This window comes from Neodiprion virginianus, chromosome 4 (genome assembly GCF_021901495.1).
Source record: "Neodiprion virginianus isolate iyNeoVirg1 chromosome 4, iyNeoVirg1.1, whole genome shotgun sequence".
Taxonomy (NCBI): domain Eukaryota; kingdom Metazoa; phylum Arthropoda; class Insecta; order Hymenoptera; family Diprionidae; genus Neodiprion; species Neodiprion virginianus.
This window is the reverse complement of record NC_060880.1, coordinates 33,999,314-34,027,254: the sequence shown is the minus strand read 5'-3', so window position 1 is coordinate 34,027,254 and position 27,941 is coordinate 33,999,314. Positions and strand designations below refer to the sequence as shown.

General features: G+C 36.9%; 1 protein-coding gene across 3 annotated transcripts; it reads right to left on the bottom strand.

The window, feature by feature from the left end:
• Positions 1-149: 149 nt before the first annotated feature.
• On the bottom strand, positions 150-26,531 carry LOC124303416 (rho GTPase-activating protein 100F). 3 transcript variants are annotated; one of them, XM_046760571.1, is made up of 22 exons: positions 26,126-26,531; positions 24,992-25,115; positions 21,374-21,626; positions 16,699-16,812; positions 16,294-16,476; positions 15,877-16,035; positions 15,472-15,701; positions 15,098-15,356; positions 14,200-14,211; positions 13,095-13,347; positions 12,624-12,887; positions 12,336-12,494; positions 12,097-12,260; positions 11,607-11,955; positions 11,267-11,488; positions 10,762-11,150; positions 10,519-10,654; positions 10,231-10,350; positions 9,981-10,141; positions 9,626-9,818; positions 9,210-9,421; positions 150-7,645 (listed from the first exon to the last, which is right to left on the bottom strand). In XM_046760571.1, exons 3-22 carry the CDS (start codon positions 21,599-21,601, stop codon positions 7,415-7,417), a joined length of 4,038 nt encoding a protein of 1,345 aa, XP_046616527.1. In that variant the 5' UTR covers positions 21,602-21,626; positions 24,992-25,115; positions 26,126-26,531; the 3' UTR covers positions 150-7,414. The 3 variants fall into 3 exon arrangements, with proteins under 3 accessions (XP_046616527.1, XP_046616528.1, XP_046616529.1); XM_046760572.1 differs by lacking the exon at positions 14,200-14,211 and having other exon boundaries at positions 15,472-15,713; XM_046760573.1 differs by lacking the exon at positions 14,200-14,211 and having other exon boundaries at positions 26,126-26,530.
• Positions 26,532-27,941: the final 1,410 nt, after the last annotated feature.

The following is a 27,941-nucleotide window of genomic DNA, read 5'->3' as shown; positions in this document are numbered from 1 at the left end:
CAATAAAAATAACACCAGATACAATGTGCTTCGGTCTGCAATATGCACTATTTGCAACTTATGGATCACGGTAGATTTTTTATATGTAGCAGTAGAGTATACAAAATCAAATTGGAATAACTGAACAGATGATGTATTACTTAGAACGTATTTATTCGTAATATATTACTCATATATTCCTTATTTTAGACATATATTTATATGTATGGCAGCATATTATATGACATTGTTTTGGTGAAGTGACTTCTTAAATGAACTTTTTCCTATTTTTGTTTATCCACACATTTATAGCCCAGGCTACTATAGTTTTTATGTAGCAATGTTTGCCAAACCTGTCACTCATCAAGCAAATCTTATGACATTTTGTTAATTAATGCATCATAGATGCTGTACAAGGTTTCTCCAAATAAATTAGTACATTTCTACAGTGTGACATGCGACAGTGTAGTTAAAAACTGCAAACCATATATAATATTATAACATTATTTCCTATTAAAAATATCCATATATACTCTAATAACGATAATGCAACGTCTTTAATCCATTATATTTTGCAACTTAGAAAAATACCAGTACTCGCTACAACAATTTGCCGAGTACAATATTTCAATGGTTTTAATACGCATGGGGAGGAACATAACACGAAATTCAGCCCTAAAAGTTTCACGTGCTATTTTGAACACTCTGACCATATTCAACATCATGCACCCTTTTCTTATATGTACATAAGTTAATCACCCTATTGCGGAGTTAGGTTTCTCAGTCATAGCTTGCAACGTATCGGGTACTGAACTCTTGTAGATTGATGTAGAAAGTTTTTGTAATGTCAAACTTTACAACTTTGCACAATACTGATGTTTGTGTGCCGCTGTGTTTCATACCGAATATCTGATTCTGAAAATTGACAGAATGTTAGTTCAGAAACAATTAAGAAAGTCCCAAATTTTGTTAATTTTGTAATCTGAGTATAGAATTATTTAATATTCAATACCACGTAATTTATGCTGATGGATGTTCATACAAATTACTCAAAAGTATTTAACCTACGCGCGAGCCACTGATATTCAATAAAATATCTATGAAAACAGTCAACAAAATAACAGTAGTTCTATCTTTAAAATTCCACTTCTTAATAACTACATCGTAATCCTTAATAGCTTCCTAGATATTCTTTATAGTGATACTTGTTTGTGAATCAGTAATCACCGCACTATCGCATGTACTTTTTTCTGGATTACTCTATTCTACAATAGTAGCTACAACGTCATATCTGTTACAAGTTACATACGTCTTATTCAATAATATTTTATAAGTGTAAATACTGATAGATATATTTGTTCGTGGTACATTGTTACATATATTTATATTTATCGTTCTCAATCAATCCTATATGCGATCTACTTGCAATTAAATTGCGCTGTTTACCTAGTTGTGTACTTTAATCGATTTATTATGCATAAAGCATTCGGTAATATATATTAACTAATCTTTCGTAATGCTCACATCTACAGCATCGGTAATATTTTTTGATACTGCGAAATAATTTCTCTCTTTCATTGCCTGTAACAATCGCAATATATTCACTCTTCATTTCTCGTTTAGTTATGCCCATGGTGATTATGACCTTTTTTGGAACTTTATGTTCAAACTATGTTCAAACCATTTCATTTTTTCGTTTTTTCATTTTTACAGAATGATGTAAATTTTATCAATACTATACTCGAGAAAAGAAAGTTGTTTCAGATGGTCTACTTCTTAATTTGTGTTTTATAACGATCGATAATTTATTATAATACAATTCTGCCTATGAAGTTAATACTATAATAGTAGAGCCGTAGCTATATTTTCGTAATTGTTGTTTAATAGATATATATAACAGATGTAAAGCACATGATATAATGCTGTCGGTCACACTCATAGGAGATATTTAGATTCCTAAGTATTTATACTATTTAAACGTTGAATTAAAGTAGCGGCAAAGTATAATTACACTATAAAATTTTATATTTGCTCGAGTATGCGTGGTATTGCTTTCTCGTGTATTTATTGCACCCGATGCAATAAGGCATTGTAAAAAATGACTAATAAGTTGTAAATGAAGTAACATTGATAACAATTCTCTGGCATATAAGTATGACAGTTAAATTCTTAATATTTCAAACAAACCTCAGCCTAGCTAATTATAATCCAGTCAATTTTTATGGATAATGTTACAGCCAACGCAAAATTTGCACCCATTTGAAGGAAATGTTCAATCAGACAAAAACGTAGAGGTCCCATAAGTCTGAAATCATTAGAATATTATCAACGTAAATGAAAACACTTATTTCATCAAGAACAATTTTTTTCATGAAATGTTCGCATTTTCTTTTTGTTAAATTGAAAAAATCAGTCAATATTCTGTTGTGTGGCACCCGAGTGATTCAATAAATAACAGTTTTTAAATTTGCCGCTGCTTTATGTACGTTGTAACTCACGTGGTGGAAACCTGAAATTAACAATTTTCTCTACAAGCTTACAGAAAAATATTTATTCTTCTGTTCGAATGATCCAAGCTGTAAAATAGCGTATGAGATTATGATTCACAATTAATAAATGACTTCATTTCATGCAATGTTGTGTGTAAAACATACGCTCATACTTTTCCTATTAAATGTAAGAATATTCTCTAATTATTACTACATGTATTTGTGTTGTACGTAACGCCCACGAGGTATGCTATATATAAAATTAGAAGATCCTAAACAGATATGTTTACAACCAAATATATTTAAGCCTTTCAGTTCATTGTGGTTTAAGAAAAATGTTCAAATATTCATCATTCCAACTATTATAAACTTTTTTCAAAGTCAACTTATTTTACAAAATTATTAGATACCTCTAACTTCACTTTGTGTCATTTGCTATTATTATTTTGAGTTCGTTGGAAATTTTGAATATTCACGCAATTTGCGAGAATTTTAAAATATCTGCAACACAAAAGTATTCTGTAATTGTATTGTATATAGTAATATACTGTATATATACATATTTTATCATGTTTAAGTAGAAATAATACGTGGGAATTTAAAACCAGGGTCAGTTTCCAATGACAGGACTGTGTAATATCGTATAGAGCAAAAATTTTTTGCTTTAGTTGCAAGATGATTGAAATATTACAACCAACAATATGTACCCACATGATTAATTTCTGACGTTGTGAAAACCAGGGACACGGATTCAATCAAGGATGCGCATTTCATTCTAATTTTTTTTCAAACAAAAAAATCTCTAATGATCTGTTTGATATGTTAGATGAGTAATGTTATAATCATTTTTATTAAATATTTCAAATGCAGTATCGATCACAATTCTATTCATTTTTGCACTCCGGAAAGTACAATGCTTTGATTGAAAAAATACCCCATTTGAAGGCCAAATATTTTTACAATAGGTGAATGAGATTGAATACATAATATATTTATGCCATCTTTCACTTATGCAGCGAAACGATGTTATTACATAAGACAGTTAATATTTCACCCTGAGCTTGACATAATGTATTATGACAATCTTGAGACTGCAATAATACAGATGCAATCAGACTATACCATATCTAAACTTCCTGATTAATTATTGAATTTAAAATTTTTTTGTATTCCACAGTATATCAGAATTACTTCTGATACGAATTTATTTGATTGGTTATTGCAACTGTTCCAATTGAAATGATTGATCCAAACTGCAATACAATTTAATGAAAGTATGAAAAAATTCGCGAGGACAGATATAATTAGATAAAAACTTTGTGTAGTTTTAGAATAATTGTAATATAAGAAAACTAAAATAACTGTAAGGTAGTTGGTTAAATTGCAAATTTTCTCTCATGCATACACATCACCAGCTTCATATCATTTGAAATATTTCATTTATCATTACTTGCAACTGGGGTACCGTAATATGCAAAATACATATCTTACAATTTATTTGATACATCGTAATACGTACTACAGTATATAATATGATGATAATTTAATACAAAGATGAGTAATTCAAAGATATGTGTTTGGAGTTATTAGGGAAGATTAGTTTAAAAAAATTGAGATTCAACACAGACCTATGGTCTGTAAAAATATTTACATGATTAAACAACTGTGATCAAAAATTTTATACATATTCGTATGCATGTGTGTATGTATGTACGTGTTGTCTTCAAATAACTATAAAAGTTTTTAGCCTTTAATGATAACTTATTGTTGCAACGGGTCAATATGTACATAGAGTTCCATTTACATTTACTTAGCAATTCCCAATCACATGGGTAATTGGAAGTTTACTTATTAACAGTGCTAGATACAAAAGAAAGTATCGAATAAATGTCAGTAATTTTTACTTCAAAATAGATAATGAAAAACATATAAAAATGGAATGCATATTAATTAAATGATGGGTTGGTGCCAAAATAATAACGAGGATATTCGCAGGCCCATAAACATTTACTATCCAGCATTTTCAATTACCTATATGCTTCAATTATTGTTGAAATTATCCTACACAATGACTCGTGTGACAGGTGTAACTGTGAAGACGTGGGCGTTTCCATGGCAATACGTCAGTATACGATACAATAAATCTAGCTTTGAATGGTTTCCAAGAATTCAAAGCCAGGAATTTGACATATTATAGGTATGTATATGTATGTATTAGGCAATTATCACACGATATAAAATAGTATTATATGTTGCAAATAGTACAAGTAACAATTAATTGATTTACAACTACTACTTTTCAACATATTACTTCATGATTATTTTATGTGAATTAATGACAATTATGACTACAATATATTGTATACATATAATACTTCTATCTTTCAGATTTTGATTCAACAATTACATTATAACATATAGCATAGTGATGTGACGTATTGACATGAAAATAGTGTGAAATGACCAATATGAACATGGGTATTTCAGTACTATGAAGTAACATCGAATACAGGGTAGTCCAACTATCGTATGAGGACAAAAGTTGACATTACTTCAATTTATGAACACACCTATAATATTTTGAACTGGATCCTAGATATCTTATTCTCTTTGGATACCCTGTCAAATAATATGTGCAATATCTTTCTTGGAGCAAAACATGTAACAGTTCTTATTATAACTCATGGCATGATCCAATGAATGAATTATTAGAATGATAGCAAACGAATAATTTGTATAAAATAGAAATGAGAGTTCAACATACTTACAATTATTGTATAAATACTTCAATGCATTTTAAAACACATAACAATTTTCTGATAATCGCAGCTCCTTCAGAACCAAATTGCAGTTACAATTGCAAACCATAGCTAGAAATGAATGTCATTTGTACTCGTACGAAATACAAACGAAATTGCTGTGCATTATTAGTTTTCGACAATCTTATCGCAGTCATTTCAATCAATCAAATAGCAATTTCGTAAAGTAAACACTATTTGTATTTTATAATTTACTAGTTTGATATTTTTAATACTTGATTCATATTTGATTATGTATAATGGTAAAAATAAATCACTTTCGATAAATTACATTGCAAAAAATTAGACACTCATTGTCAGCAACGCATTTAAATAAGTAGCTGATTATGATTATAATTACTTGGTTCTGAGAGGAATTTCCTCACGTGGCTTTAGCAATTTTTGTTATTTTATTATTATTTTTATTATTATTATAATTTTTTTTTTTTAGTAAACAGATACAATCCAGCGTTTCGGCGCAAGAATTAAAATATAACGATTTAACGTGCAATAGGCAATAATCAACTAATATATGTACACGTGTAAAAGAGACTGTGATTTATTGTCAGTCATTACGTGACTGACCTGAATAAATGAAGAAAAAAAAAATACTTTTAGAAACATTTCAGTATGATAAACATGGTCCATTGTGTTAAGTTAGTACTAGATTAAATCGGAATACAAAGACGATGATGATCATTTCCTGCAGAAGGAGTTCGTTCCAATTTTTTGTACAATAAAATTTGGGCTCAGAAAAACCTGTATAAAGAAAATGTTTATTGAAAAAATAGAAAAAGATGTCGTAGCCGTGTCATTTGAATTAAGAAGCACACGTCAGCCTGTATGGAGGCTTTTTGATGTATTTCGAAAAGAACCTAAATGAAATGATCAAAGAGAAGCTTTGATGACTATCACATCTCTCATCCCAACGCACAGAATCCTGGAGTTATACTTGGAAAAATTTTACTCCAGGTTATCTTGTACATATTCTTATCCTTCAAATTCTAATATGTACTCTTGCAAATATCGTCTGTAAATGGCTGATATGCAATAAGAGTACATAAAAGATTAATGGTATGCAAGCTCTTATACCTCAAGTTTTCGTGTACAGAGGCTCAAGACCTCTGCGAACTGAGAGATATCTTGTGTACGTTGTTATTACTCCGAATAAATTTAAGTGTACTAAAACATGCTCTTTGGGCAGGCCAAGACACGGCATTAGATACGTTTATGGTTCATTGTAATCGTCATATAATGTATCGACCTAGATTAAATATTTTTTTCACAATACGTCTAACTGTGCGAAAGTGTATTTTACAAATATTGGTATATTTGCAAAGCTATGGCTTTGTCACTTTGGTTATGCATTTGTCTATTTATTTTACTTAATAGTTTTTTCTTTAGAATCTCTCACCCATCCATACGTGTCTATATTCTCACAGGATGCAATGGGCAAAGAAACATATGATAATACTGGCTATTAATGGTTAAAAGTTAGTGTTTCGTAACTTGTAATTATTATCATTTGGTGAGTTCCATGGTTTCTATTGTCACATATACAATATTGTGAATTTATATTCCATATTATTATTTAATCATTATTCATTATTATTATTATTATTCATTATAAATAGTTGCGTACGTAGGTCTAGCTAACGCTATATGAATAATAGTCTTTATCAAAAGCACATGTATATCGTGATATTTCTATATATGTATAGTATATTGTATAAATCGACCTTTTCGTAACCAATATGTAAATAGTAGTGGATTTAATTACAAATGAACTTTTTTTAATGTCACTTATTTCGATTTGTATTGATTGATAATGTGTGAAGATGGAACAAAAAAAACCACGTTCACTATTGTTCTCATACGCAGTATTAGATTAGGAGACTGAGTAATCAGGATAAAGTTTTGTAACAGAGGCGATTTGAAGACTATTTTCAAATTTGACCAAATAGTAACGCGGACTCATAACGAATGGTAATCCTATTCATAATATTTAAAAATTTATATAACAATGTATTCTTTGATAAAAGAACTGTTTCTTATAGCGTTTCATTGAAAGAATATCCATCTCGATACTCACTTAGCGCAGCTTCACAATTGACTTTCCATTTTGTACACGTTACGAAGCAGCATCATTTAACGCATTTTTGATACATCGTCGTCACTCGCTTCCGCATCACCTTCTACACCACGCTCTCCTTCCTCTGGGTGTGCAGGATTTCCTTCCTCTGTATCCACGCTACTAGTGGGCGTTATTTGTTCAGTCGTTTCACTACTAGCGAAGCCCAACCCGCCAAGTCCTTTGTTAACTGGTTCCGGAGAAGCTGATTCTTCGCTGCTAGGCGAACCGGGGGATGAGACTATCACCTGTATGGGCACACACCACACCCCGTTTAAATATACACATGTATATATATGTATGTATATATAGTGCATTGGTCTCAACTATTCAACAGATTTTATCTTATATTTAAACAACATGTTGTTGCGCATTATCCATTATTTACGCGTGTTTACTTTGAATAACTGTTCACCATATGGTTCGTGTTGTACGTATTTAGCAGAGAAGAGTTCTCATCAAACGTAATTTTCAAGTATTTTATCCGAATTCAATTACATAGGGAATTAATGAAATCAAATAAATCGTGCGATCGATGTTAATAATAACACAGCCATTATTTGATGGATGCAAAATGATTGAAAGTATGACTTGCAATGTGATCATAAAATAATACCCATGCCAAGAGTTATGTATTTTCCGATATCGATGGACTATTGTTGAATATGATATAGAAACCTGTGTAATCTTTTAAACACATTTAATAATTAGTCTAAGAATCATCTAATACACACATTGCGATAGATTATAGTGAAGTTGAGAATAAGATGGGGAAAATAATAATAATACCTGTGCAAGAAGCGGCGTCTCTGTGCTGTCAGCGATTTGGAATAGCCGGCAATTTGCGCTTGCTCTGAATACGTGCCCAACCAAAATAAAATATAAAACAAACATTACTATGTAGAATGATGTAAAGTATAAACTATCGATTGAAACCATATTTTAATATGATCATAAGCAACAGTATAGCTTTCAACAAACAATTGATAATCAAATTATGTAAGTATAAGAGACAACATGCGTGAGGTGTTATAGTATATATACAGTATAGCTAACCATAAGCTGCAAGTTTATAATAACTGAAATTGCGTTTGAAATTTTGAAGAAGCACATTTACACTCTCATTTTAATTTTACTGCCACCAAGATCATCATTTTCAAACAAATCAATGTATAATTATACTAGGTTCTTCTTGTAAACTGAGCGAATTTTTCCTCTCAGAGACTTTGATTTTACTAAGAATTTAACATTATCAAGGAGAAAAAATAGGTCAGTTGACATCAAAAGCATTACTTTTAAATGATAGGTAGTACAATAAGTTTTTACATGCATAATAATATCCTGGAATCGAAGTACCGCACGTGGCCTGCCTTTTATTTCTGTCCATTGATTCCTATGAATTAATATCCCTCAATAATACTACTATGTTGCCTGTTTAATAATGTAAGATACTCCTTCATTTGCATAGCAAGATTTCAGAAAAATATTACAGAGATACATTTTTTTAAATAAAGAATGAAACAACGTAAGCTTAATCATCGGGCATAACTGACAGTACACAACAATAACAGTCTGAAATTGTATCAAGATTAAGTCACTTGCATAAACAATATGTCACAGCTTTTTATGCTATTACCGATACTCTACATTCCAAATATTTTTGCTTGCTATGAAAAAAATAAAGTATTCGAAACCTAGGCCCACTATTGAGATACAGTATAACTACTTACCTAATAGCATGTTACAACACTCACTATTACAATATTTTTCAGTATATGCATTGTATTTAAGTCTACAAATTTTTTAGCTAACCTGTCGCGGCTTGATTGGTGGTGGAGGTCGAGTGGAGGTTGAAAGCGTTACGGGTGTTGTACTGGGGGGCGGATGATGATGTGAGGGTTGCTGCTGCCAAGGCAGCCCGGTGCGTCCCAATGTGCCCTGTGCCGACTGACCCGACTGATTGCTGTGACCGACTTGCGGCATAGCTCGAGTTAGCGTTGAAGCGGCTGAAGAAATCTTCCGAACTGTCTGTGAAACGAGCTGCTGATTACTTGGCCCTTATGTGTTATCCCATAATTTCAGTTTCAAGATCAGGTCGTTGTCATCGATCAAATTGTCATGTGACAGTATGAAGACTTTAATTTAGTAATGGTACGTTATGTAAAAGGTTACAACAAGATGACACGCCATTCATCATTTTATATCAATGTTACAAATGATAACATTACCTGACTTCACAGGCCATATTTCAAGGAGATACTTAAGAACTGCAATTGGTTGTTGGAAGTCCAAGGGGGGTGCATTATCTTCCGAATGAAGCATCAATACTGGACCGAAACAAACTGCCAAACTTGCTGGAGACATCTTGTTACATTGCGATACAACCATTGCCAAGTGATCCAATAAATATATCAGCGTACACTATGACATTGAAATATAATTCGAATAATTATGATAAATTCAAATCAGTATACTTCACTGTAATGATATCTTTTTAACTTATCGTCTAGACCATGCAGAGATTTATTGATAATAGCTATTATCATTTTACTGGACTGACATGAGGATCGATAATGAACTCACCCTATTGACTTTTGGTAAACAATCGAGTATGCTGAACATAAGTTTAGCATTACCCTGTGGATCGTCGGGTAGGCAAACAGCAAGTGCATCAACCATCATTTGATAGAGGCACTTTGTAAACAATGGTTCTGGCAGTTCCCTCAGATAGTCTTTCAAAACTCCTGCGTGAAGAAAATGTGGACGATTTGTAGTAATGATATATTCGATTGCTACCTATTCCAATATCGTTTAAGCCTTCATAGATTTATACCTGTTATAACATTGATGTCAGGGACATTATCCGGTGAAAGGTCAACGGATCTTGCATTGCGCTCAAATGCCTCACGCAGTATTCTTTTCTTTGTTGCAGATCCACATAATCGATATAGGCCTGGTTACATGCAAACATTACATTAGAGTTAGAAAATCTGAAAGATATATCATCGCAGCACATCAGAGGTCAAATTTTAATTTTGATTTTGAATTATAACTATTCAATTCGAAGTTCGGGATCAAAATAGGCAAAATTCTTTAAAAATTCGTAAACATAACAAATTACCAATTATATCAAGTCCCCGCCTTTCGACTTCTTCAACACAGCGCCATACGATAATAGGAACATTCTGGGTACCTGACATTGCCAAAGCTGTCGAGACTCCACCGGGAACACCTCCGGTTTTGCTTTCCCGGCTCACCTGTCAAAAAAACGTTGAATGAAATCAATTCCTCTTTATGAAGAAAATTTTCGATGCATAATCTGTAAAACTATAGATAATATCATAACTATGCTACTGATAATTACCACGGTATCTAAATCAACTCCGAATAGTGGAGCTACTCTTGTTGCAAGAGATAAGACTGGAAGTCCACGCCGCTTAAAAGTTTGGTGAGCATCAGTATATCGAAGGCGTAAATAAAGAGTACCACGTGGCTCGACCTTCAGTGCCAATTGATGAAGTGGAGATTCTTTCAACAGAGTTGCTAAATGTACTGATCCCTTGTAACATAATTTGTGTCTATGCTGAGGATCCCACGAATAAACCAGTAAGTCCAATTGGCGATTGCCAACCAAATCCAACTCAAATGTTTCATCCCAGTCAAACATCAGATCCCCCGTACGTACAACAGTGCGAGCTTTGTGAACACGATCACACTCCAATACACAGTACAGATCTCTCAAACCGCAACTACCTGTTAAGGAAAATTAAATATTAAATATGAGACAACATGATGGTCATAGTTTAATCCATAATTCTTCAATTATATGTTTATGTGACATGTACGAAATGAGTTTCAATTCAACTTACCAAGGCTGGGTTGTCCGGATGGTGTTGATGGGGTAGTAGCTGCCGAGGATGAAGTGGTAGATCGTAGACCACGGCCTGCTAACAAGTGGACCCAAAGTAGTCCACTGACACCACTTGCTAGATCCCCTCCAGCACTTCCCTCACCAAGGGAACTCAATAAAGAGCTGGTGGAACTAGGGGTTCCTACTGTTGGTGGCTTTTCTATTTTATACTTGAGGAACTCTGTTTAAACCAGGAAAAAAGAAACAGAATGAAATTTATAAGTAACACATACGCAGGTGTCTATGATGTGAGTTTTATATACTTCTACTAAAAATGGAATATGATCACCGCAATTCACCTGCAGGGTTTATATCTAGCAGTCTTTGATCTTGAGTTCTAGTTGGAGTAGGATTTGGTATATTTCTCGTAGACTCTAGATCTAACAAATTCCTAATTCTCCTAACAGAACTGGCTCTTTGACTTGCTGAGTTAGTTAAAGCAGTCTTTGTATTAGACAAAGATGATCGAGTATTGGAAGCTACAGATGCTGGCCGTGGGTTTGATGATGTTCGATGACAGGATGAACTGATAGCCGTCGAAGCTCGCAAATTTGCCAGATTTACTTGTTGAGCAGACGCAGACCTTGTCGATAGCCGATCCAATGTGCTGGACATTGGCCGATAAGAGCCATAGCCACCATATTCAGCCTACATGTGACATACGGAAAGAAACGATTACTATTGAAGACGAAAGTATCCTTAATTAAAATTCAGTTAAGTGAAAATCAATTGGACTTTGGTATTACGTTAAAATCAAACAATTTTTAAGAAGCGGAAAGGTAGAAGAACCTGATTAGCAGCAGCATGGATATTTTCAGCACTGTATGTGTAACGTGGAGGTCTATTGGTGGTAGCCCTGATCTGCTCATAAAGTGCACTAGTGCTTGGAGTACGGCTCAACCATGCTCTGTACTCATCTGACGTAAATACACTCGGAGATGATGGTATTCTCCCTGTAACAGGTCGAGAGACTTTCGGTTAGTTGAATTCCAAGTATTCTACTTTACTTTTACCAGTCTTTCAAGTACCTCGATCACGTTTAATAGAAGGCAGTTCAGGAGCTGACAAAGCACCATCGCTATCTTCTTGATCTATAAGACCAGATGTAACGGTACTAAGTCCAGTTCGAACGCCTGGCTGTTGCGGTAATGTTCTGCCACTTCTTGGTAAAGAATTAGACCGTAACCCTGACAATAACATGTTATACAAATTTCAGACTGCGAATATCATAAAATTTATCAAGCATCGGTATTTGATACAACTGCAATCAATACGATATAAATAAGGAAAAAATTTGTAAACGAATATGTATATACCTGAGGAACTTTGCCCGATCTGAGATCTGGAGAGTGTAGCTAAGTGAGATACAGCACTGCTCTGTGAAGGGTTATTCAAATTGTGCCTGTAGTGATAATATGCCGACCTAGGTGAACTAGAGCATGTCGCTTCTGTATCAGAAGCGTAATCCAGAGAAGGTCTATGTCTTCTGGTCAAGGTGCCGAATTGTCCCTGCCTTTGCGAAGATGATCCAGTATCATTTTGGGTACTGTAGCGTGAGTTGTAACGAAGTGTCGAAGACCCTGTTTAAATAGATTCAATAATTATTGCGTTTGAGAACTTATGTTATAAGGGTATTCAAGATGTATTATAGTCCAGTTTGCTACATCCACTCTACTGTCTTGATAAAAATCACACAAGTATTTGAAAATATATTGAGTTAGTCTAGACATTTTTCTTAATCTATACATACGTGTGTGTTTGATATTAACTTGCTTATTCTGATTTACCAGATTTCAGACTAGATCTCAGTAAGGTATGACGAGCAGGTGTAGTTATGCTTGTGTAATCAACACGAGGCAAATGTTGATCGGATCCGCTGCGAGGCATGATTCTGCCACTAGTAGTATGTTGTGCAAATCCGTAATGACCAGTTTGATTTTGCCCTGACAATCTGCCGGCAACTGATTGCATTCCGCCACCCGTTGACATACGGCGTCCACTATTCGATGGCATCACAGGTCCAGTGTAGAATGAGTGTACCTACCAACAGATTATATTGTACATTTTCCACCATTCAAATCTAATGCTACGATAAGTAAGACTGTAGATGTGTGAGAGTCATAACATTTTTTCAATGCTTAACATTCAACAAATACTAATTTCTTCAACAAAGGAAATATTTCTAACAAAAAACTGAATTCGGTTGGAATTATACTATATTAACATTAATAATAAATACACATATTTTTTTTGTTAAAATATATTTTTATGCAAAAATTTTCTCTCACACTCTAGTGTATTGGTATATACTTTTACTCATATACAATAATTGAAATGAAAAATTTAAAGTAGATACGTGCGAAGTCAATGCAAATTGGTTCACTAATCAACATAATACATGGCATATAATTCTTTCATACCATAATAATTGAATAACTTAACATTTTTCTACAAAAGTGTTAAACAATATACCTATGTAATGATTGATAGTGAACATATACATTTAAATAATGCGTGATTTATTTCATTAATTGCAGAACAGGAAGGGGAAGTAAAGTGATGTTATTTGTGAAGAAACCAAATAAAATAAAATAGTGAAGTTGAAGTGTAGTAATATAATGGCATTGTGTATATTTAGCTTATTCCGCAAGTACGTAGAACGTAACTGCAATTATCATCTTTGAATAGCTTCGCCACTTTACATTGCCCAATGATTTTAGACAATCAAGTGCTACTTATACATTAAGGGAAATAAATTAAAAGATATATATTGATGTGTATATATATATGTATGTAGAAAAAACAGCATTAGGATGAGATAACGAAAGAATTAGTGTATGCCACAGCGATATATCAAATCTAGTTTATCAAGAAATGTTGTGTTGTCTTTACCTTTGTAAAATCCTGGTTAATTTCAATGTAGCATTCATTCAGAACCGATTAGTAAATAAATTTCGTGATTTGAGTCATACTGCATACTGCCTTTTCTGCGTCATTCAGATTTAGCAAAAATCAAAAATATGGTCTATGTTTGTAAAAACATTTTCACGCTGCAGTAAATAATTATTTACATTTTTCTCCTTGCCTGTCACGTGTTTTTTTTTTTTTTTTTTTTGTATGATAGAAAACCAAATTAATTTATTACAGACTAATTTTCCAATTATTGTGAGACGATTGCTTTAATAATTCGAACTGAGCCATTTAAAGTTTGAAAAAATATAGAAACCTGCTATAGTACGTCAACGATGTATATATAAAAACTTCAACATTACTAATAAAGATTTGCGTAATCCCCACAATATTTATTGAGTTCAACATTTTTAGAATTTTGATTGGTCAGGCACTTGTTCCATCAATCCGAGTGACGCAGATATCAACAATATGCAAGCTGACTACAGTTAATGAATTGTTGTATACTTTATTGGATATTGGTTGATGTTTTCAATCTGCGATATACACAATGTCACAGAATATAGGGCAAACAAGTGTTGAATAGTGCAGACAGGTATAAAAGGGTGCTGATCTGACATTATCTATAACATCTAAAGATTTTGAATTCACAGGTTAAAATAGATAACATTTGTGATATCAACGAAATGATTTCATCAAGCCTTGCATGATGGGCCTAATAAATGTAGTCAAGAATCTTAATAATTTAAGTGCATGTTAAAAGGCAAATAAAAAATGCGTTAATATAATCAACAATATCTGTTGATATCAAAGTGTTTTCTAGTTCACCCTATGGTGCCTCGACAGATTGTTGTGATATTAAGAGTAGACTGAAACTTACTTTTTCTGCCAGACTTTCCAGAGTTTTTGGATAACCACGTTCGTATGGTTGGAAATGCTGCGTAGTTGATGGCTTTGGTTGATGAGTGATAACAGGTGGCGGAGGAGGTTGATATGACCAATGACTCTCGGGCCTAGAGTTATAATAGAGATCTCCATTACTAGATCCTAAATCCTGACTGGAACCGAGACCTGTTAGGCCAAGCCTGGATCGAGATGGCAACATTTCTCTTCCATCACCTCGTCGACGACTGCTGTCCCTGCGAAAGTCGGCAGTGAATCCCAAGAATTTTGGTAATCGTTGACAAGAGCCTAGCCAGAATCTTCCTTTCATTTAAGCAAACATGTGTTACAGTAAAATAATAGTGATTGTACCTAATATGATTGCTTGTGGCATGATCACTCTCATCTTCATTGAGCTCTCGTTTTATAACAACAACAGGAGGGGCTTTGTGCTCATTTTGACGGCTGTGTGATACTGGCTGATGAGGTCCGTGCCTCGTCGCTAAGATTAATCTTCGAGGTATTGACATTATAATTACTACGTCGTCGATACCCATGTGCGAGACACTGACCAAGTTGACTGCCAAAATCTCGTCACCCACCTGAAAAATTTGCTGCATTGTTAATGAATTAAACATACTTCATCTACATCTTACTGAATTACTTACATTACATAAATCAATTACAATAACCATAGATGCCATGAAGTGTAGTTATATTTACTATGTAGTATACCCAGAAAGTCCACACTAATTGCTTCCAATAGTTTCAACTCACTTTTAAACATCCACTGTTGTAAACAGCAGACTCCAGCGCAATTCTTGATATGAAAACACCATCGTTTCTGTCTATTCCATTGCCTTCCCGTATATAAAGACCCAAAGTTTGTCCAGGCCTTTTAATAATTTCTACTAAATGCACCGGATGTTTTGAATCCTAGGTATTGAATAAAAGATTGTGAGAAACACAGGTAATAAATATAAAGTATAAAATGAGATCAATAAGTATAACACTGAAATTAGGAGATGATGGCCTTCAATTTTATATATTCAAATAATCGTTAATAACTTCATTGAAATCATAGTCTGGGTGTTGCAGGCTATAGCAAATACCTCCAAGAATCGGTGTCACACGATAACAACAAATCTAATTCTTTCCATGATTATAGATAGGTGAATATTCTCTTGGACGGACCTGCATTCCCATAAACTTTTTGGCAGCCTCCGAAGCCTGTCTACCCAATTGGCGTGGCTCTATGACACGAACGACCATTTCTCCGCGCCGATCCACAGCCTCTAGCGCAGCAGCAGTTGATGCATCGAGATCGTTCTCCACAGTTTCGATCTGCTTGAATATCTCCGTACTTATCCCACTGACCTGCAACGAAAACTCTTTCTATGTCAGGGAGTAAAATGCTATTCATTTACAATTGACAAAATTGACAAACTACTATGTTTGCAAATTTGTACTATAATTTTTCCCATTTCTTGCGGAGACTTGAAAATTTTATTTAAACTTATTATTAGAATGATTTTTGGAAAAGTTGCACGATACAAGAAAGAGAAACACGTCGTTTAATAAGCATGTTTATTCTTATACCTTTCTGAAATCTCCTTGAATCACCATAGGTGGTGGTTCCTTTGGACGCAGTTGGTTGACGGGGACTTGCCGTCCAGGACTTGCACTTATGTCTGTTACCTCCCCCCGCCCCTCCTGAAAACAGTTGTCATTTTATATTATTTATAGTATCCACAATGGTAATGCTTTGTGCTTTTGTATACAGATAATTCTGCAGGTTATAGATTCATCTCAAGCAAAGAAACCTAGCTTAAGAAATCAAGGTCCGCTTAAATTTTACAATGCTGATGGCACGACAGAAAATGTGGCACTACAGTAAGCTCGACATTATCAAATATTATTATACAATTGGAATTGGTCGTTTTTAGATTAGGTTGATTTCTCAAGTTTCAAGTGAATCAAAACTGATATTCACATAATTGTTTTATTATGATGTGGGAATCTATGTGGATTGCAATTTAATGCAAGAGTATCCCCATAGAATATACTACCCCGATTGAACTGATTCATACGGTAATTTATTGATGTCTAGCTATAGCTGTCAAAACGCGTGGTAACAATATTTAGGGTAAATTATTAAATTATATAAAAATTGATCCTGTGAAATAATATATTTGTCGCAACAGGAAATAAAATTGTACATAATTTAATGTTCAATTTCCATATTGAATTTGTAATTCTGTAAGCAAAATCTTTAGAAAATTGTAAATTTTTCTAATACAATAAAGTTATTCCAGCGGTATATTGAACGAAGTTTAAAATTTCCTGTAATTTTTCAAAAAACCGTGTACTTCGATGAACTACTGAAACGAGAATCTACGCGGTTCTCACAAGGCATATAAATATATAATACTTCTTGGCGAAATGTGCGACAGGATATAACAGATAGTCAATTAATTCCATGAATGCACGATAATCATACAGAATACTATCTATGTACGAATGAATGAAGCTATCATAGTTTAGGGAATAATTTTTAATTGACTTCAAAGCTGACACGAGGGATGGCCCACGAGTTTGAGCACCGCTACTTATCCTACGTTCCGTAAGACTGCGCATACATATATACATTATGCATCTACAAGAATTGGCAGTGCTGACGGATCAGCTGCAGTTCAGTCGGGAAACCACAAGTCGACGATTCATGGATTCGCGGTGTGGGGGTCGTGGCAGTACAGCACAGGGGCGTGTAACACACAATCGAACCCCGAACAGCACGATATACCGGAGGGGTCGTAAACTGCAGTTGGTTATACCTATGTATGTACCTATATAGACATATACACGTATGTTGTTCCTCAGTAGTGAAATTACCTGACGGGAAAAGAAGCAGTACCCCCAACCGGCCTTATCGCACATCGCGCTACCCCATTGCGAATAATATGGCGGGAAGCCACTACATACATACATGCATACACGTATATACTTGTGTATATCTATATATACTACAGGTATAGGTATATGGTGCCGCCTACGCGTGCGCCTCTTTTTACGGAGGATAGGATATCGACCGTTGACGTCACCTCACACCCTCTTTCAACGCCGCTGCACACTCTACGTTCTACAACTCTCGTCGTCGGAGGGCTGCGGAGGGGTAGAGCAAGGCGGCAGAGGGTAAGGGGCGAAGTGAAAAACCGGGGGATGATAGACGTCGCTGCCCGGTGGGTGCGGCGAGGCAGGAGGAAGCTGAGGGGGTTTGCCAAGAGGAAGAGGTGGACGTCGAGGGCGCGGACGAACTTGTAGTACAGACGTCGCACGCAAGCGTACGCACGTAGGGCTGGATCAGCGGCGAGGGGGATGAAGAGGGGTGCATGGGCAATCCTGCAATACGATACTGTCCGAATGCGCCTGCGTTTCAACGCGACCGCGAGAATTCCGAGAGTAGGTAAGGCTCGCGGAGGAAAGTGGCCGTGTGAATTTCTCTCCGTAGGTTGCGCGTACAACACGCACGGCAACTCGCAACTCCCAACCTCGGGGCGCAACCACGCGTGCACCCTAAAGCGTAACCCACTTGAACTGCAGTTGAAGCCGCCGGCTTAAATTTCAAGCCCTGCATAAATGGAGAATTCACCATTTAACAGTATCGAGACACGTGCTACTTACTATAGCTTGCGACATTCTTTCACTACTTCTGATTTGCCTAGACCGCATACACTTGTACATAATTATTGTCAAGCATGGGTGAATTTTCGCATACCTGCTTTTCTACTAAAAGCTTTTGTATGTATTTAGGTGAGTACCGAAGGCAGCAGCCGACGGAGGGTGGGGGTAATTAAATATGCTATTGGGAATGGCATAGGTGAGAATATTCAGTCGGTCATTAGGGATAATAGCCAAATCGATGAATATGAGCAGGTAGAGTGCTTCAAAGTGAATGGGGATGATTATTTCATAGGTTTACGCTCCGTTGTCAAAGCCAGATTCTTTTGTTAATTGAACCACCGAAATTAGCCCGCAACACTTCAACGGTTCTAGAGTCCCTCTTTTCCTTCGGAGGTACACCGATGCGCCAATTCGTATGGCCCGACAGAAAATAACCCACCCCTTTGCCCTATTTTCCATATGTAGGCCATTCGAGAAGATGATTTCCTGGCTGACACAACGAATCAAAGGCTCTGCTATGAACAGACATGTTGCACGTTATATTGAGCCAGCTGTTTCGTTTCTTTAGTTTCATCCCTTTTTATAATTTTCTTACTATTATCTTAGAGGTTTACATGGCTTTTTCACTCTTAGAAAACAGGGAGCCAAGCCCCATATTATATTACGTATTGTGAGTTTCTCGATATTGCAGAACAGTCCGTGCGCCTGACGCGCTGACGCAGGCAACCGAAGTTACTATTCGTCAACCGTGAACATGACGTGCCTAAGTGCGTCAGGCGCACGGACCGTTTCGCATGTTGAGAAACTCACGGTATATCACTCAGCTCGTAATCAATTATACCTTTCGAGCGAGAATTATACTACGAATTACTGTGCAAATATAACGTCAGTTTATTACACAGTTATATGCATGCTTCTTCCGTAACGATGTGTGCGTATGCGTTAAGTCACTTGCACATTTCATCGAGGGTAAAGCGGAGTATAGATAGGTATACCTATACCTGAGCGATAGAAAACGGGAATGGGAATTGCAGAACAGAGCCAACAAGGAGCTGAGAGCGTTATAGGAGGGTACGTGAAAGATAATTAGATATCGATTTCGAATTAGAAGAAGCGATATGGGCTATAGGTATTAACGTTAACATTATACCAACTACGGGTAAATCAAAATTGAGGCCGTCTATGCAGATCATACGAAGTTTTGGAGCTACTTTTTCTAATCCCTTTTCAATCGCTATTATTGCGAAATAAACGGAACAGTAATTATACGTAATACTCTTGATAAACAAAATTATATGCATGGTCAATATCTATTCATAGGTGAGAATATTTTTCTTCATGCATTTTCTCTTTATTCCTACAAATGCTACACGTTGTTGCACGGAGCTCGAGCTGCGCCCGTAACAGAAGCAAAATGCAAGCTCAAACGTTAATTTAATATTTAGTGGTTTCCATAAACGTAGGGATTGCGTGAGTTTCTATCCCGCTTTCCATTGCTTTCTGGAACTAGTTTACATCCTCTCCGTGAACACCCGCATGTATGTCCGTGTTTATGGGTAGAGCTATACTCAAGTCAAAATTATAGGTACCTATGCCGCGCGTTATACGACGAAGCTCGGCTCTTGCGCGTAACTTTATTTTTACCTCGCACAAGCCTCCAAGTGTGTATATATATATATATATCATAATGTCAAGTGTGATAAAACTCGCAACAAAAAAATCCCAAAAAGTAACGGCCCTGATTACTCGACGGAGGTGGTTGCAGAGGCCGAGGGTGCAGAGAATGAGAAAAACCGTGAAAGGACCCCCAACCAAGCACGAAAAACGGCTGCAGAAAAGTCTGAGACTACACTCGAGCAAAGTACTTTAGGTACATACCTACGCACATACAACTAGTACACGAGTAAAGTAGTACAAAATATGTATGCAAGTACATATACGAGTTGATACGTCGGCGTTGAAAGTTACATTTTCTGCCCTAAATGACATCGTTTATTATTTTAACGAGATCATTAGTAGAATTTAAATAAACTTTTCCCTTCGGCACGCTTCATCCTAGCCTGGTCCTACTCCATTCCTCGTTTACCCCGCGCTGCATATTATGTTTTCAAAACTATTTCGCGTATTTTAATTACGGAAATATATAACATGATACTACATGTAGCGTGACGAAATTTCTCAATTCTCAACCGAAAGTAGCGCAAACGGATCCAACAATTTTCGATGATTCATTTTACCGCAAACTGATACTTTTCAAAAATTTGGGATTGGAGATGACGTACTAACGAGCCCCCACGCACAGGCAACTACGTGTACAGCCAAGCGAACCCGTGGGCAGGACAGCAGGCGTAACTAATTGCAACCCAACCATTTGTTTGACTGGAGTCTACACGCAAAATCAAACGAGTAGGTGTATTCTGAAACTTAATTTATGGATAGTATTTAGCGTTTCGACGGGCGATGAATGCTGGGAAAAGGAACGAGCGATGATTTATTCACGCATATAGTCTTAGCAAACTTTTTTTAAAATTTTTATTCTTCTTCCTTGCACTGCGTAAGGAGTGCGAAAATTGGGTGGAAAAGGCGAACGAACCTTTCTGCGGCCACAGCACAGCATGGCTGCAGCGCTGCAGCTGCGCTGAGCTTCCGGGGGTTGACAAGGCTGATGAAAGACGTAGTTGAATCCTCGGCCTCCTTCCCGCTGCAGCTGGACCACGCGCACCTGTCGCTGCTCTTGCTGCCCTTGCTGTCCTTGACCAACCGGACCACCGACACCAACTCGACCACCGTACTTGATTCGTACGTATTTTCGCCACTGCATGAGTTCGGTGCTTCATGCCCTCTGCCTGTAAGGGTGAAAAAAGACGTAAGTATGAGAAAAATGATCACGAGCTAGAGCAGTCAACAAATCAATTACAATCCGAAACTAATGTTAAAGCCGAATTATAGGTAGGGACGCTATCCCAAGGTTGAATCATGACCTCTGACTGATTTGTGGATGTACGTATACATGCGGCATCAGTTGGATTCAATCGGGTCGAAATCCTCTCAGGAATGTCTTGTATTATATAAGGTACGTAGGTATAACGTGCACTTTTGGAAGTCGGTTGTTAGTAGAAAGTTTCATAATGTGAAGTGGAGTTCTTGGTTTGGTATTTGAAGATATAACCTACTGTTACTTAAACGATTCTCTCTGTGTATAGCCGGGTTGTCTCTCTCTCTCTTTCTCTCTCTCTCTCTCTCGCACACATCGAGACTCGAGACTTCATTCATTGAACCGTCTTTTTGCAACTTCTCTTATCGCGAGAAATAAAAAGAGAGCTAACCGTACAGCGTGTAAACGCTGAACGAACCAAGAGTTCGTTTCCCTAGAAGGGGTCGTAACGATAAGCGAGAAAAGTAAAAAATGTATTTTTTGCGCTCATTTTCAATGAAATTACAGTGGATTGATGCTCAGATTATAATACGAGTATCCCTGCGTGGAAATGCGGTATAAAGAAATAAACAGCGAAAGACACAAAATTAATTTCGAGACCCTCGCTTAACTAACGAGACATGCTTAAGTCGCACTTAAGAGAGCGTCTCGACGATTGAATTCAAGAACAGAGTGCGAGATACGCGTTTAACAAAATTATCACGCGCTCTGTTTTACGAGGGTGGATTTATATAAAAGCATATATACATATGGGGAGATGTTCCGGGTCGAGGTAGCGGGCTTATGGGCCTTGGTATTTTGGGGTAAAAGAGTTACGGGTCAAGGTCGCAGCTCTGTACCTTAACATCAGTTGCCCATCCACCACTCCCGGCTAAACTCTCATTGATTCTTAATTAGCTTTCGCGAGTGCTCTCATCGTCAGTTTGGAGACTGGGTTACGCTATGGCCTATAAATAGACCGACAACGAGTAACAAGCCCTCATTTATAACGTACAACGTTGGTAGCTATATAAGATACGCCTATCACTCGGTAACAAACCGTACATAAACTGATTCAATTCGTTGGAACAAAAACAGTTACACGTTTCTTCTCATAAGAAATTTTTTTTTCAACGATGTGAATAATTGAAAATTATAACGAAAAAAACTTGATAATTTTCCGTCGAATAAAGCGTGATCTATGACTGATGAAATGATATTATACCCGCTTCCTTAATGCAGTATCGGAAAGAATTCACCTTGAAACCTCGCAGCAAATGTTTTCGAGTAAATACATGATCCGTAAGCCATGCAAGTCCATTGAGTACGGAAGACTGCCTGACTTGGCAATCTCTTCCGTCAAGCTTAGTCTCAATACTGAGCAAAGAATTTTGAATTCCAGTCGGATATTATACGCGTTTGATATTATTTCAATATTCGCGCGGATCTCAACGGACGTGCAGCCTCCAACGTGTGATATTCAATATTGAAGTTTTACTCGGGTTGCAGTCTATAACGTGACAGATGAGATGCCCCGTGAGACTGCAGGTGACTCAGGAGGCACTCACGTTCTTACATCTTCATTACACCTACACATATTTCATATTTATATAGATAATATACCCTGGGGTATACTTATATGACTCTACGTCGAGGAAAGCTCACAATCAGTCTGGATTCACTCTATATCACTGTTGCCCGCAAACAGAGAATCTCAGAGATGGATGAAAATTTTTTAGCATGATTTTTATTAAAGAAGGTTCAAGCAAGAAACACATTCTACGAAACGCAAAAAATCCTTCATTGATAATATAACCTTTCGAGTAGTTATACAGATACAACCCTAATATTTAAATTTAATCTTCGATTGAAATGAGGATCATATTTCAAAGAATCCGACCGGAGTACAGTGTCTGATACGTATAAGAGAGGAGGTTCAACATTCGATAGATGAGAAATTATTATTCTCGCAAAGGGTTAAATTTGAAATCAAACGAAGTCCATACTCAAGAACTTGAGGAACTGAAGCAGTCCAAAGGAAAAAAGAAACATTTAATTGAAACACAAAGTTTTCAGGACAGTTGTATCAATCTGGGACCTTGTTAAAAATTATTTTCTGAGGTTTTTGTACCGTAAATTAACAGTTGGTAAAAGTTCTTTGGTCAACAATGAGTAATTTACAAGGCACTCGCCGTATATAAAAGGTGAACGAATGTCTACGAAAAAATTCGCAAAGAACGAGTGTTTTTAAAATATCGATTGTGGGTAAATCGGCATACTCGTTACACTTTCACCTCGGCTCTAATGATTAACTTTATCATGCACATATTACACACACGTCTCATCACTCATTCATGCCCACGTGTACCCACATACGTGGCAGCGAAAACCGGGGCATGCGGTCAACCGGCTTACAGTGGAGTAAATCAGGATCGTGTCAGATGTTTGGCGTGTAAGTTGAGCGAGATAGGAATAATCTGAGGCATTCGATGAATTTTCAGATGATTCAAGACAATGCTAAGAATAAGATTATCTTCCGGGTGTTTGAGGAGAAACGATATCAGTTACGCAGTTTCCACATGCGAGATCAGTTCCGTTAATAGATTTTGAGAAGGATAAGAGCTGCAGGATTACGATCTACTCTAAATCAATACTGTCGCAGAAACGATTTGTGCAGCGCAATTCGTTTCTCGATAACAATTGTGATAAAAACAACAGTCGGCATGGCCTTGAAAAAATTCTTCCAGAGAAATCAATACTGCGGCTTATCAAATACGGGCTTATCACATACAACGGTTCAAGTTTTACAGTGCGCAGTTTTCTCCATCGAGAGATTGATCACTTTGTCCCAGTATCCCGAATATCGTACATACGTAACCCACCCATACGTGTACGTGTACTATTGCCTGCCCGCGAGTATATACAGGTATGACATCGTTAATTCCGTATATTCGCCCATCGAATAACAAAGTGGGAACTGGTACAGCTGGTACAGATGGTACCCTCAACACGTTTACACATGAATGTAGAGGGTGTCGCGAACAACATGGAACGAATTATTAAATCCAAAAGAACCTCGGGGTGGATCCGACCCTATAAGTGTCATCGGTTGGTATAATACAGAAAAAAACGTTCTCATCAGTCACATCTCAAAATATTTTCCACATTTTTGACGATTCGTTTATACGAATGCACCATACATATGCACACTTATGAAATAGGGAATGGATTTATCTACGGTTCAGAGATTAGAACGATTTTCTTGAAATATTTTTTCTCTCCGTTCTGTGTCCATACCTTCTAAAGATCATCCGTAGTGCCTTGAAGGGCAGACAGATCCGTGGTAAGCCAGCGTGGTGATCTTTTGCTCATTCTGTGATGCACGTATTCGTTTCTTCGCCACAGCCGATGGTGTAAGCCTCTGTAGAATTGAACGAATTTATTCCAACTACGCATAAGTATGTGACTCGGTTTTAGATTTGTTACTCTTTATTCATAAACAGGTATATATGTGTATATGTATATACAAATATGCATGGGTATGTATATTTATGGCATGCGGAGGCGTGTCAATGGATTTGGAAATACTTCATTCCTCTCGTTTAATAATAATAATAATAATAATAATAATAACAACGACAACAACAATAATAATAATAATAATGATAACGACAATACCGTAGCCGCTTTTTCCCGTCGTTGAACTTTAAAGATAAGAATACGGAATATTAATGATACAACAAAAGTAGATGAACCGGTTGATTACGCACCGAATTAAGGTATCATAAGAGATAATTAATATTGGTTTTCAGCTAGTTCAGATCCCGGGCTGGATTATAGTTGTTTTGATTTATATCGCGTGGTGAAATAAGGGTGGCAATTAAGGCACAAATTCGCGCAAGAACGAATGAGGCGAACGATTTCGAACGAATAACGGGAATAACGTTGTAATATGATATGATATTGCTACGGAAACTCCAGTGATCGATAAAATACACGTTATGGGCGGTTGGTGTGGAGCTGGTGAACCCGTCCTACGACATTTCAAATCGAGCAATTCCGAGGCGGTTGTACTAATCCACAAACGGGAAGACCCGAAGTAATGTAATCCCGCTGAACACGCAGTACCGTGATAATCTGCACGTATCGCGTATAGTCAGAAGAATTCGTTTGCACAGATTCGAACACGTTATGTTCGCTGTTTAAAGATAATTTCAATTGCCACGATTGAGAGGATGAAAACAAGGATGAAACGTTAAAGAGTGGGATAAAAAAAAAAAAAAACGAGAGAACTGAGAAAAAGCGCAAAAATAAAATAAATAAAGATAAAAGAATAAACGCTAAGGTTGGAAAAAACACACACACACACGCACGGAAAAACGAAGAGAATGAAAAAAAAAAAAAAAAAAGTGAGAAACCATCGAAACGTACCCCTAGAACCAGCACTCCGCGGGCCTTTGAACATCAAAATCAATACACCCCCTCGGTGAAAATCTAGCACAATAAACGGCACAATCACAATTCACCTAAACGCAATATAACTGTTGTTGCGAAGGATGAACTTAATCAAGTTTTCAATAAATACGTTCGGTCACGTCAATCGATTCAGGGTAAAAGAATCCGGCGTAATAATATCCCGCTGCATCGCTCAACCCTCGGAACTCCCGGCGGACATGTTGCCCGACGATACGGCGCATGGTCGCTGATGATCGAGGTAGACGACGAGGGCGACGGGAACGACGTCGGCGGAGCGTAGCGGGGATAACCAAGGACCACTCGAAACCACCCCCTGGGCTAGGCGAGCCGACCCGACCCAACCCATCCCGTGGTATCCGGAGATTGCCACAAGGCACCGCACAAGGCACCGAGGTCTAGGCGAAGGGGAACGCGTCGGAACCGTCGAGGAACGCCCGGAAGGCTGCAGCCTTCGAATATTTGCACGGCGATGCTAAGATCCCACCCCGATACCACCGGGATGATTGATCGTGCTTTTACCCGGCTGGCCGGCTCTAGCCTTCCGGGGAATGAATTGAGATACGATTGCAACGGAAACGATCACCGGCTAATTAAACGTGTTTTCCAAAAATTCGATGTATAACGACGACGACTTCTCGGATGTAAACGCGAGGGTTCTCTCTTAACTACGTATCCTTAAAGAGGAGAAAAATCAATACGCTCGTAAATTGCACGATATCGTACACTGATCACGTATACGCATGATACGTCTGGAACATTCGCAATATGAGTATAAATGCTGAACATTTAAGTTTACGATATTATACATCTTATATTATACTACGCATATGCCTTATCTTGCTTCCGGTCACGGATAGTTTTTGAAATATCGACGCAAGAGCCTCGTTGATTGAGAATAGTAAAAATTGATCGCCGCGGTGGACGGAAAATTTATCTGACCTCTGGATTACCGGAAGCAAAGAGATAAATTAGATATATCTCTGATACGTGCAAACTTACATGTATGCGTACATATGTATGTATATACGACGGCACATAAGGCACTGTTCTATATAACACACGTATATCGACGTGTCGTTCGTTTTGGCAATAACGTCGCAAATCAATACCGATTGCCGCTTATAAATATCAAGAGATAGCCGTAAATTAGACATAACAGGGATTCTCTGTATCGAACAAATGACGGTCGATAGATTGTATGTATGTACATACTTACTACCCTAATTATATCTACCTATACATTATACGTGATAGGCGAAAGAACTTCTCCTCGTTTACGATAATCGATTATTGTAATTTCGTTTCTTTTTGTTTGTTCATTTTTTCACGCCTAGACGGTCGTGCATCCTTAAGCTTATATTATATAGGTATATTATACGTAATACGTGATGCGGCAATTGTGTTCGCTGTGTAGGAGGAGGGTGTGGGTGCACCCGAAGGGCGCTCTTTAATCCCGGCATTACTTGATACGTGATTGGGTGGGATTTGAATGAATGTCCTCGCGCATTCACAGCTTTTTTCATCATCCCCTACCCTCCGGCCGTGGCTACCTGTCTGCTATACCGCTCCCGACTACCACGTACACGCATTAAATAGTAGTAAGCTACCCCGCGTCGCTGCACTTCTCTACACCGGCGTAGTACTACGGAATACTACGGCGCAATTAGGTGGCGTTCACAACTGCCTAGCTCAATAACGAACCTCCGACGTCAATTCGGATCAATGAATACGAGCTGCTTTTGACGTATGTACAGTGTACATGATACATCTT

Bases quoted from the DNA above. Each gene is read 5' to 3' on its own strand.
- LOC124303416 (XM_046760572.1), bottom strand. From the start codon at position 21,601: ATGCAGTGGCGAAAATACGTACGAATCAAGTACGGTGGTCGAGTTGGT. The intron at 15,714-15,876 runs GTGAGTTGAAAC...TTAACAATGCAG, and splicing joins ACAACAGTGGATGTTTAAAA to CAAATTTTTCAGGTGGGTGA. The intron at 12,888-13,094 runs GTAAATCAGAAT...CTATTTAAACAG, and splicing joins GAGATCTAGTCTGAAATCTG to GGTCTTCGACACTTCGTTAC.